The 13,702-nt window shown below is 36.9% G+C and overlaps 1 protein-coding gene across 1 annotated transcript in view; it reads left to right on the forward strand.

Moving 5' to 3' along the window:
* Nucleotides 1-13,702, forward strand: part of unc-13 (protein unc13 homolog) — a 1,321,962-nt gene that overhangs the window by 1,224,836 nt on the left and 83,424 nt on the right. The window contains exon 38 of the mRNA XM_090372343.1: nt 2,869-2,967. Within this exon, the coding sequence (XP_090228469.1) occupies nt 2,869-2,967 (99 nt within the window). The remainder of the gene's footprint in view (nt 1-2,868; nt 2,968-13,702) is intronic.

The raw sequence follows: 13,702 nt of genomic DNA on the forward strand, positions 1-13,702 counted from the left end.
TTGCAGTCTTATATATTTTTTTTTGTGGTGTTTTATCATCACTTTGCTTTGAATGCATGATTAAGAAAACTAAGCATTCACTTAATGTAAAAATTATCAAAAATATCAGACATATCCGCTACAAGCAAAAGTAAATGAGATAAATTTAAATTTATCACCCCTCGTATGTGACCCATCTCAGAATGAGTAAAGATTTGCCCAGTATTTAATTTATTTAACCCTTTTTCAAGCCTTATACACTTCAGTTAGACCATCATGCAGGTGCCTAGTTTCCAGAGACTGCAATTTATGCAACCCTCTTGGTAAAAAAAAAAAAAAAAAAAAAATTTTTTTGTCCCCACATAATCTTGTTGTTCTTTTCAACAAATCTGTGTCCTTAAAATGAGGTTTCCGAACCTGTATACCTTGTTCTAGATGTGACTTAAACATTGCATTTATACAGTGCAGTAATCTCCTTTCTTCTCTGATAGTAAAGTTCATGTATATCATTCCCAGAACACTGTGATCTGTTCTAGAAGTCAGCATGCTTAGCTTCTTGAAAGCATACTCATTTCACTGTTCAGAACATAATGTCAAATTGCACAGTTATTCCGGGGTCTTTTTTTCCATATCAACTACCTTGAGTGCAGTGCTACTCAAATAGCTTGTTATTCTAGGATTACTGATCCCAGTGCAGTACCTTGCATTAACCAAAATTAAACCTCTGATTGGTGCAAATTTCTTTATAACTTACAGGCAAAACCTGGAGAAAGATATGCTATTTTTAACCGTAAAATCAGCATGAAATAATTAAAAATTGTTCACTTCTTTGATGCCACTTTATTTTCAGTTGTCAGTAATAAATTTTTTTTATATTTTTAAAATAAAATTCCCTCTGCCATGTTTAAATATGTGGGGTTTTTTTTTTTTTTTTTTTGCTTGTTAAAAAATGTTTGCAATTGGATGTTATCAAAAAAACCACACACTGCCATGACTGGACAACATTAAAAATGACACTAGTATGTTGCAGTAATCAGACAGAAAAGATGCTGCTAATTTTAAATTCATTTTGCAACACTCAGCAATTATATGCAAGAATATATTTAAGAAAAACTTGTTTTTATTTTATGTTAGTAAAATTCTTTACTAATAAAACAATTAATGATCCAGATCAAGTGAAACCACAATAATTGAAGTATTCATAAATTGGCATTATCACTTTATAGATATTGTTTAAATTAGAAAATAATGGCTCTGACATACTTTATTCAAAGACACTTCCATCTGATAGTTAAACCTGAATTGCTATTTTTAAATACCCCTGCCCTAATTTATACAGTCCTTGTTGAAGTAGAATAGCTTGATTATTGTCATAAAACACCCATCCCACCATCCTACATCAATATCATTAATAAATATTAAAAATAGTAAGGGGCCCAGCACTTAACCCTGAGGAACTCCACTAATAACATTAATCCATGAAGCGTAGTGACCATTTATAACCACTCTTAGTCTCCTACCATTTAATCATCCCTGTACCTGTGGTAATAACTTTTCCTAATACCAAATTCATATATGTTGTACAGTATCAAAGGCTTTACTGAAATCTAAGTATATGATGTCAAAAGTATTCTTTGCATTCAATTCCTTTGTGAACTTGTAGTAGCTAATCAGGTTGGTCAGCCCAGCATGATCTCCCTTCAACAAATTTATGCTGTGATTGCCTTACAGTTTCACCCCTATCAAAATGATCTTCCATTACTTCTTTAACCATCAGCTCCATTATTTTCACACATTGTTCAGACCTGAGTCTGAACAATGGGTATCTATACAATAAAATATCACTCTTGCCTGAATCCAAACTGGACATACCCATTTAACTCATAACTACCTCTACTCACAAAAACTGATCCTATGCAGTTCTCAACTTGTTATATAATATCTAATCAATTACTATCCACTCTTATCAAAGAGAACAAAGGTTTGCTTTCCCTCTCTCTTAACTTTTCACAACAAATTAACACTACATACAGTTGGAATTGGTGCAGAAAAGAGCAGAGACCTAGTCAAGGACATAAAAGGGAAAGAAGACGAGTAAAGAGCAGCGCTAACTGACCAAGGCTGTGCACTAGTCTAGGCATCTTACTATGCAAGACTTGAATTCTATAAATTGCATTGTCTGGTAATCAGACATTGACCAGGGGGCTGGATTAAAGTGTTTAAGAATTTAAATGAGCTGAGTAAACTAAATGCTGATGGCATTCTTACTCTTTCTCATGTGGGGATGTGAATTTAAATTAGAAAATAATGGTTGCATTCAGCCAGATAGAAATTGATTATTTATTGGAATAAACTCTCACCTGATGTTGTGGAAGTGAATAATTGAAATTAATTTAAAGAAGATTGGAAAATTATGGAATTGGATTGGCAAACAATGTAGGTAGTTCTTTTGGCTGATGATTTGTAGGCTTGGTTCCTTGTATCACTTTTCCACTACTAATATATTAGGAGATAGATAGGACATTGGTGAGCTCTTTGCCATCCTAGAGATGATCCATAAATAACAATTTATTGGATTACCTGATCAATTATTGTTCACAAAGCAGGCATACAGGTATATATCTTATAAGATCTGAAATCAGTGTATTATAGCTGTAGTTGCCAATACAACCATAACTTAAAGAGAAATGGGAACAAATGCTTAGAAGAATTAGGTAAATGAAGTTAGTGAAGGTTACATTATTTAAATTTTGAATATGTTTTTATGCTAACCTAAGCTTGCTTCCTTGCATAGTTTTGGGTACTAATAGAATAGAAAAATATGGAACACTGTGATTTGAAGCAATCCTGTGATTTATTTTTGAAAAAAGCTAAATATTTTATTTTCAGGTGATACTGCCTAATCTTCCAAATGCAAAAATAGAAGATGTAGGCCGTTTGTTTCGTAATCATGTAACTGCAAACAAATTGCCTGCATTGGGAGTAATGGTGAGTAAACTGTTTATTTTAATATTTATTTATTCATTAAGCTTCTTAAGCTCATTTTTATTATAAGAATTTAGCTATTGTTATTATTGCTAATGGTTTTGCAGAGCAGCATCAAATTAGGTTATTCTTCAATAACAATCTAGATCCTTTAATCTTCTAACCAATTTGTTTGAAATTACATGTGAATATGAGATTAGGTGACCTTTTAAGGTAATAACAATCAATTTGCATTGACATCTGGAACATATCAATATACACACAACTTTTTTTTTTTTTTTTTCCTACAATTGCCGATAACATACTTTTTGGTGATATTTGCACATTGCTTGCTTGCTTGCTTTTGTTTATATGTGTTCAAAGGATGTCACCTACCAAAGCCTTGTAACTGACAGTTCTGATGGGAACCATATTAAAGAATTCCACAATTAAGAATATACTACAAATTGTCTTGTAATTACAGTCCTATTATTTTCTATCACATGCCTGTATCCATTTATGAGCCTACTGGATAATGGCATTGTCATCTTGAAAGTGCCCACTGGCACTTTCAAGATGACAATATTGGAATATAATTTGTTGAATGAAAGTATTTTATGATAGAATGCACAGTACTGAGTTTATGTTTAGCATTATCTAAAATTCAGACAGGGAAAAAAAAAAATTGATAAAAACTGTTTTACACTAAGGCTAAAATTCCCAAAAACACACAGGTTGAAGAAAGCTGAATTTCTCTTTCAATTTTTCAGAAACTGTAATATCCTTTAGCATTAATTTAGTAAATAAATTGCTCAAAGCATATTTAAAATGCCAAGGAATATAATTAAAAGTTATGTGAAGTTAACAAAAGAAGACATTATTCATATTGTATTTCATTTTATTAAAATGTTTAGCAGACATGTTCACTTTACACTCAATAACTTGACATATTATTATATTAAGGTGGCTGCTGTTTTTCACTTAGCCTAGCTAGGTTAGGTGGTTTTTTTTTTTTTTTTTTTTTTTTGAATGTTTGAACACTACACTTTTAAAAGCTCATAATGCAATGGTATGTGAATATATATATATACAGTGAAACTTCCCTTTAACGGACAGCCATGGGGAACGAAAATGTGTCCGTTAGAGAGAAGTGTCCGCTAACAAGAAGTCTGAGGGAGAAAAAAAAAAAAAGAAAGAAATAAAAATCGTTAAACGTTTAATGTAAAATTAAATTAAATATATACAGATTTTGAACAATATTTTTGTAAATAATATACAATTACATACACAAGAGATAAAGTAAAATCGTTAAACGTTTAATGTAAAATCAAATTAAATTATATACAGATTTTGCACAATATTTTTGTAAATAATATACATACAATTGTGCTATGCATATTATGACTTTATCTTAAGAAAAATACATACAGTAATCACTTATTTTCTTCTGCACCTTCTTCCGGCTGATAATTTTGTTTTCAACATTTGTTTGGAGTGAAGAAACCAACGAAAGTCCTTCAGTATCTTCTTCAGCGGCGAAAAACATTTTTAAACGATTGATTTGTATGTGTGCTTCTTCTATTTTCAACTGTGGTTCGTCGTTAATATGTTCTTCGACAGAATGACCTCCTTCCATTTCTTCATCCTCATGAGGAACTTCTTGAAAAATATCGATGATAATGTCGTTGATATCTAGAGCACCATCTTCTGCAGTGAGGTTCGAGTCTATATCTTTGTAGCCAGGGTCACTTGTAGTGGAAGTATCGTACATTATCAATAGATGTTGAAGTTCTTGTTCTTCTTGGTGCTCCACATTGCTGTTCACAACTTCAATTTTTGCGTTTGAGAAGCCAGACTTTACAAAACAGTTCACGACAGTGTTTTCTAATTACGTTTACTGAAGAGGAAATCCATTGAATCGCATCTAGGATGCTGAGTTTCTTTGCAAGATCACTCACACATGTTACATCGTTCATGTTTGCAATGAGATGTCTTAAAACACGTTTTCTGTAGTGAAGTTTAAAATGTTTTATTATCCTTTTATCCAAGGGCTGACGCTCTGCAGATGTGTTTGGTGGCAGAAAAACGATTTGAATGTTGGACTATTCAATATGCGGGTGAGATGCAGCATTATCCATGAAAAGAATAATTTTTCTGTTTTGACGAATCGTGTTTTGGTTAAAGTGACTTATTCATTCGCTCATGATATCTCGTGTCATCCACGCTTTTTTATTAGACTTCCAGTCAACATTCAAAAGATTCAACTTTATGCCCTTGAAACAACGAGGATTTTGTGGTTTTCCTATAACAAGAGGTTGTTCAAAGTCTCCCAGCATATTTGTACACAATAGTACAGTCAAGCGTTCCTTAGAAATTTTTCCGCCCTGGCACTTTTCGTTTTTTAGACTCATTGTTTTTTCAGGAAGAGCTTTAAAAAACAACCCTGTTTCGTCACAGTTGTGAATATCCTTAGCTTCAAAATCACGACATAAATCTTCCAATTTGACAGTCCACTCTGTTACAACCCCAGTATCAACAGATCCACCTTCACCACTTACGGTTTTCCAAGAAATTTTATGCCGAGTTTTGAACTTGTCTAGCCATCCCACAGAAGCTTTGAACTCATTTACTCCCATAGATTTCGCAACCTGCAAAGCCTTTTCCCTAATAATAGGCCCATTAATGGGAATTTTTTTAGCACGTTCGCGACAAAACCACTCATGCGTAACATTGTCAATTTGAAGTCCAACAGTTTTCGGGAATGATTTTTGAACCTGATCATTTCCATGTTGCCAAAATTGTTTGAGCAGTTCGTATTTTTTTCTTTAGGATGTCACTTACCTGCGTCTTCCCGATTTTGAATTTTGCAGCGAGAGTGCGAACACTATTTTTTTGCCAATCATACGCATTAATGAGTTCGACTTTATCTTTTAAAGTTAAATGTTTACGAGACGACATTGTGCACTTCACACGACACTGAACAAAACTGAAAACTGAAACTGAAAACACAAAAGGCCGACCATATCCCCCCTGCCCTGCACACACCGAATTCATCAGAAGTTTTACACGTGCCTTAAAATTCTTGAAAAAGGGTTTAGAACCACGACGTAAACCTTGATAAAATTCAGAGAATCGGAATAAGAAATAAACACACGATTGAGGCAATACGTGGAAGAAAAGTTCCTAGAAAAAGGGCTGCTGTCCGTTATGGGGAGATCAAATTAAGTGCTAATCTAAACGAAACAGTGCAGATTGCCTGTCTGCATCTGTTACAGAGGATGTCCGCTAGACAGAAGCTGCAAACACGTTAAAACCAATGGAGGTGAGTTGGGGAATTTGAAAATATCCGTTGTAGAGAGATGTCCGTTAGGAGAAGTTTCACTGTATATATATATTTTTTTTTTTATCCTGATTAATGGCAGACACTATTTTGCACCACCATCTTCATAGCCGTAATAATCGTTCATTCCCTTTTTTCTTTTTAAGTATTTAGTAATTCTATGGGCAATTTTTACATTAAAAATTTTAACAGCCTTTAAAACTAGTGCAAGTAGATATTGAATTTTTTTCCTAGTGGAGGGGGTGTAGTAATGTTGTTTTTTCCTAGTGGGGGGATGTAGTATAATGTAGTAACATTATACAGAAATCATAGCTTGGGTTTGTAAAGTGGGAAGGGGATCCTGTCCAATCAGATTAGCTACTATGATGCCATACCAGAACTGAATGCAAACAATAATGTTGACATCATATACTTAGATTTCAGTAAAGCTTTTGACACTGTTCCACATAAAAGACTGTTGTCCCCAATGACTCACATTGCTCCACTGTGCAGTGGAGCAATGTGAGTCATTGGGGACAAGTTACTGTTGTGGATAAAGGGGTGATTCAGTAGCAAAAGACAAGAGGGTGTTTCTAAATGGACACTGCTCTTATTGGACCGATATTATTAGTGGTAAAACATACCAATTAGGTGGTATGTACTACACTCATGGTATGGAGAATAAATGAGACTATGGATAATTTGTACATTCCATATGAAGTTGTCTGAGAGTGCAGACAGGCTGCTAGAACAGCTCATGGGGTTCTGTCAGTGTGGTGGTGATTATCCCATTGTATAAGGAAATGATCAGGCCACATCTTGAGTATTGCATACAAGTCTGGAAGCCTAGTTTTAAGAAAGATGTGTATCTCTTGGAAACAGATACAGAGAGAGAGCATCAGATTAGTCAAAAACAAAACAAAACATACTCTTACCACAGATGACTTCAGTTCTGCAAATTGCAAGCTTTGAAGATAAACATTTTGACAAGAGACTGGATTGAAGTGTTTAACACTTTAAGTGGATTGAGTCAACTTAATGATGATGGTATTCTTATTCTTTCTCATAGAACACACACATGTAAGGGCATATTAGCATTAGTAGAGGCATTTGATGCAAGAAAGCAAGCTTATGCAGCATCAGCCAAAAAAAAAAAAAAAAAAACCCACTTCCACTTCACCCCTCTTCGTTCAAAATACCTGTCCAACTGAGCCTTAAACATATTTAGGTTATCAACCTCCACTACAAGGGATGGAAGTTTGTTCCACAAACCAACCACCCGCTGGCTAAAGGCAAATTTCCGCACGTCTATCCTACATCTGTCTTTCCTCAATTTGAATTTATGCCCTCTCAGGTGATTATTCTGAGCTAGAGGAAGAATCCCATCAGCATTGAGCATGCGCAAACCATTCAAGGCTTTATACACCTCTATCAGATCACCTCCCTGGTGCCTAGTCTCCAGACACTGTAATTTGCAAAACTTAAGGCTTTCTTCGTAAGAGCACCACTTTGTTCCATTCACTAATCTTGTTGCCGTTCTCTGTACTCATTCCAGCAGCTCTACATCCTTCTTGAAATGAGGCCTCCAGACCTGTATACAGTACTCTAGGTGTGGCCTGACCATTGCCTTATACAATGGAATAATCACCTCCTTATCCCTGCTGGAAAAATTCCTGTATATCATTGACAATACTCCATGAGCTACTCTTGCAGCCCGTCTGCACTGCTCAGAGAACTTCATATCCGTCTGCACAACCACCCCCAAGTCCCTTTCATTCTCTACCACTATCAGTGTAGTACCACAGAGTTGATACGTTGCTCTGGGGTTGCTATTTCCCATGTGTAGTACTTTACATTTGTCAATGTTAAACTTCATTTGCCACCTCTTAGCCCATCTGCTCAACCTTTCCAGATCCTATTGCAGTAGCATAGTGTCAGTAGTGTCCTTGACAACCCTGCCAACCTTTGTATCGTCTGCAAACTTGGACATTAAGCTTGATATACCATCATCAATATCATTTATAAATACAGAAAACAATAATGGACCCAACACTGAACCCTGAGGGACTCCACTAATAACATTAGTCCACGATCAGCAGTGTCCATTGATTACCACTCTGTCTTCTTCCCCTCAACCACCCCTTTATCCATAGCAGCAATTTGCCTCCAATGTCACACTTCTCCAGTTTGTGGCAGTCTTCCATGTGCAACAGTATCAAAAGCCTTTCTAAGATCCAAGTATATAATATCAAAGCTATTCCCTGCATCCAGTTCTTTTGTGACTGCATCATAATATCCAATCAAATTGGTCAGGCAAGACTTCCCCTTAACAAAACCATGCTGTGTCCGAGCTATAACTGAAGTCTTGTCTAAATGATCCTGCAGTGCTTCTTTAACCAGTGCCTCCATTAATTTTCCTGGAACAGAAGTTAAGCTCACAGGTCTATAATTACTTGTGTCAGCCTTTGATCCTCCTTTGTGAATTGGGGTCACATTTGCACATTTCCAGTCTATGGGTACCTCCCCTGAGTCCAAGGAAGCTCTCATAATTATGGCTAAGGGTTTGCTTACTTCCTTTGCTGCCTCCTTTAATATAACTGGATAGATCCCATCCACCCCGGGTGCCTTTCTTGTGTTTATCTTCAACAGTTTCTCCTCCACTTTACTCCCAGTTATTTCAAGATTCTGTAGCTTACTGCTAGAGTTGAATACACCTCTGGCATTCCCCTTGCTGAATAACTCCTCATGTGTGAATGTCGATGCAAAATATTCATTTAGTTTGTTAGCAACCTGAGCAGGGTCATCAACAGTTGACCCATCAATATCAAGTGGACCAATCTGATTCATCCCCTTCCTTCTAGAGTTTACGTAAGTAAAGAACTCTTTGCTGTTTTTCTTTGCATCCCTTGCCAAGGATTTCTCGTAATCTGCCTTCGCCTGCCTAACCTCCTTTGTAACTTGGTTGCATATCAACTTGTATCTATCATAGGCTTCTGTGTCATGTGTTAATTTGTAAGTATCCCATGCATTTTTCTTCTCTGCCATATGCCTCATTAGTTCATCTGACATCCATTTTGGCCTAAACCTTGAACAATATTTCTTAGTTGGTATGTAAAGCCTAGTAGCTTCCAAGATAAGTTCTTTGAATGCTTCCCATTTTGAATTTGCTGTTGGTAACATCATCAGTTGGTCCCACTGTATAGAATTTAAATACTGTCTCAGTCCATCGTAGTCGCCTTTACGGAAGCAATAACCCTTCCCTTTACCCCTAATGGTAGTTACCTCTTTGAGTAAATCCCACTTCAGCACACTGTGATCACTGCCACCTAGTGGTTCATTTATCTGCAGATTCTTAATGCATGAAGAATCACTGCTGATAATCAAATCAAGAGTATTACTCCCTCTAGTTGCCTCCCGAACATGCTGATGTAGAAAACAATCATCCAATAAATCCACAAAAGCCCTGCTAGTGTGTGAGTGACCAGCCCCCAAATTCCAGTCAATATCTGGGAAATTAAAATCTCCCATTATAAGACTCTCTGATTTACTGGCCCACTCTATTTCCCTGTACAGTTCCTTATTATACTCATCAGAGTCATTAGGCCTACAGCACACTCCTACTCTCAATTTTGATCTCCCAATGCTTATGTCACACCAAACTGACTCAACACTGCACTGTCCAGCGATGTCGACTGGCTTCACTTCCTTGGTTTTTATGTGTTTCTTAACTAATAGCATAACCCCTCCCCCCTTCCTATCCTGTCTATCCTTTCTGTAGACGTTGTACTCCCCAAATTCCAGTTCTGCATCCCTTATATCTGTGTGACACCACGTCTCTGATATCCCAACAATATCTGCCTTTGATGTTTTGAGCAATACCTCAAATTCATCAAATTTATTTACTAAACTCCTAGCATTGGTGTACACGCAAGTATACCTGCACCTGTTTCTATTCTTAGCTACCCTAACACAACCCATGTGTTTACTTGTACCGCAATGGCTCCCAGCAGTCTCTGAAATATCATGCATCTTGTTTTTCAGGCTTCTGCTCATTCTAATAGAAGCAGTGCAAGAATCTCTTTCACCTCTGCCAGTGGCTACTGTCAATCTATTGGTCTTTGTCTCCCCGCAAGCTAGCAGTTTTCCGACCCACCTAACACTGCCTCGATAGCATCAGCAAATATTCTTGCACCCTTTCTATTTAAGTGTATCCCATCCCTGTAGAAGCAATCTCTCCTGTTAACAAGTACAGTCCAGGCTGAAAAAAATTCTACCCCTTGAGCCTTGCACAATCTTTCCAGGGCCGAATTGATCGACAAGGCTCTCATCATATACTCCCTCCTATAGTGTCTGGGCAGAATTGCAGACACTTTCAAATTCAACCCTAATTCTCGGCTTTTGTTCAACAGTGACCTGTACTTGTTAAGTAATTCTGCCGGTCTCCTACTCTTAATATCATTAGTGCCAACGTGTACAACTATATCACCTTTTGTGCCCTTAAAAGATGATATTCGCTCTACAACGTCATCAACCTTTTCCCCTGGCAGACATACCCTGGTCCTGTTCCACCTATCCTTTTTACAAAGCATGTTTCCCGTTTCCCTGACAATAGAGTCACCAACAACTACTAGTTCCTTCGGGACCAGCGCATTCTGCCTTGGGGGTTGCCTCTGTGTCACGTGATGCCCAAGTGCAAGCTCTGGCGTTGATGTGGGCAGCTGAGAGCTTGATGGGCCCCTCAATTTAGTTTCTTCGAGGGCATCCACCCTGTCCTTCAAGCTCTCATACAGGCCCATAAGAACACTGAGTTGTTGCCTTCAACAACTCAGTTGTTGCCTTCAACAACTCAGTTGATGCAAGGAGTGTATCGATGGTCAAACCATCGATACACTCCTTGCATCGCGCACACACAAAGACATCCCCCATGGCAGTATCATGTCTCGTACCCGATTGCTCTGCAAACATCAAGCAAACAGTGCATTTTATAAGGCTGTGAGTCAGAGGACAACTGCCCCCCTCAGTTCTACTGTGAGCCACAGCACTTCCATTAGCTTGAGCCTTTTGCTTTGCTGCTCTTGTCTGAGTCATGATTCTATTAATTAATTAATTATGTTATGTTATTAATTATGAACTTAAATTACAAAAAGATAGCTGCTATATAAATGTGTGAAAGTGTCTAATTTGAATAAATTCAAGGAAGAAATAGATATATTAGTAGAGGGGATGGATAATGGACGACCATGCTCTGTTTGAATTTTGTTTAGCACCTTGCCGTATTATTGTTTCTAGTACTGTGTAACGTACTTAGCAGCAATAAAGATAATTTATTTTTTTGATGATGATGGGTGTAGTGGGTTTTTTTTTTTTTTACTCACTATTGTTCAGTATAGACCAGTTGCTAAGATTACATAAGCCTGTGTTCAAATTTAAAATTTCTCCTTTGGAAATAACAGAGCAATGTTCAGAAAAAGTTTTAAAAGTGTCTGCAGTTCTGCCTAGATACAATAGGAGAGAAAATATGATGACAGCCTTGTCACTTAATTTGGCTCTGGAGAGATTGTGCAAGGCTCCTGGGGGTAGAATTTTTCTCCGTGTGGTCTGTGTTTGTCATCAGTACAAACTTCTACATGAATGGGATACACTTAAATAGAAAGGGTGCAAGAATATTTTCTGATTTCTGAGGCAGCGTTAGATGAGTAGGAAACCTGCTAGCTTGAAGTGGAGAGGATGTACAGACTAATAGATTAACAACAGCCATAGGCAGGGGTGAAGGTGATTCTTGCATTGCTTTTATTGGAATATGTAGCAGCCTGAAAAGTAATGTTTTGGTGAATTCAAAGCCTGGTGCCAGTCATGATGGAATAAGTAAATACATGGGCTGTGTTATAGTAAGTCAGAGTAAGAATAGGTGCATGTATAACAATGCTAGGAGCATAGTAAATAAATTTGATGAATTTGAAGTGCTGGTCAAACCATCAAATGCAGACATTGTGGGGATATAAAAGACATGGTGTGATTCAGATATATGGGATGCAGAATTTGAATATGGGGAGTACAATGTATACAGAAAGGACAGATAGGATGAGAGAAGTGTGTGTTATACTCTTAATTAAGAAGTACATAAAAAGTATTGCCTCCAGTTGACATGGGTGGCCAGTGCAATGTTGAGTTGGTTTGGTGTTACATAAATACTGGAAAAGCAAAAATAAGAGTAGGAGTGTGTTATAGGCCTAATGACTCTGATGAGTATGTGGACAACTGCACAGAGAAATAGAGTGGGCCAGGTAAATCAGAATGTCTTATAATGGAATATTTTAACTTTCCAGATATTGACTGGAACTTATGGGTTGGTCAGTCACACACTAGCAAGACTTTTGTGGATTAATTGGATGTCTGTTCTCTACAGCATGTTAGGCAACAAGAGAGTGTAATACTCTTGATCTGATTATCAGTAGTGATTATTCATGCATTTAGAATCTGAAGATAAAAGAACCACTAGGTGGATGCAGAATTGTCAGGTATGCAAAAGCCTATTGTAGATATCAGTTAGTTTGTAATAAAGTCACATAGGAGGTTAGGCAATCTAAAGTGGATTATGAGAAATCTTTGGCAAAGGATGCAAAGAAAAACAGCAAAGATTTCCTTACTTATGTAAACACTAGAAGGAAGTGGAATGAATCACATTGGTCCACTTGATGATTCACCGTTGATGATCTTGCTCAGGTTGCTGATGAACTGAATAAGTATTTTCCATCTACATTCACACATGATCAATTCTTTAGGGAAGTGGATGCCAGAAGTTTATCTAACTCTATCAGGGAGCTAAATGATTTTGTAATAACTGAGAGGAAGCTGGAAGAGAAATTGTTGAAGTTAAACATAAAAAATGCTCCCACCTGGAGTGGTTAAAATCTGTCCAATTATATTGAGGGAGGCAGAAAAGGAGGTAAGCAAACCCTTAGCCATATTTCTGAGAGCACCTTTGGATTCAGGGGAGATCCCTGTGGACTGGAGATGTGCAAATATAGCCCCAATTAACATAGTAGAATCAAAGGGTGAAATGAATAATTACAGATCTGTAAGCTTAACTTTACTTTTGTTCCAGGGAAAATAATGGAGTCTGTTTAAAGAAGTAATACAGGACTGTCTAGACAGGAGTGCACCTATACTTCAGCCACACCATGTATTTGTTAAGGGGAAACCTTGTCTGACCAATTTGATTGTATACTGTGATGCAGTCACAAAGGAACTGGATGCAAAAAAAAAAAGCACGTGTACCCTGTACACACAAAATATGTTTTATGTGAAAAGATCTTTGATGAAAATGTGAAACAGAAATGATGCAAATTATGTCACTTCCTAAATGATGTCATTTACATCATTTCCATCTGACATTTTCATTACCAATTGGTTTTTCTTCAGTCCAAAAATGTAGTAGGT

This window comes from Mastigoproctus giganteus, chromosome 4 (genome assembly GCF_048544385.1).
Source record: "Mastigoproctus giganteus isolate SK-2022 chromosome 4, ASM4854438v1, whole genome shotgun sequence".
Classification (NCBI taxonomy): Eukaryota; Metazoa; Arthropoda; class Arachnida; order Uropygi; family Thelyphonidae; genus Mastigoproctus; species Mastigoproctus giganteus.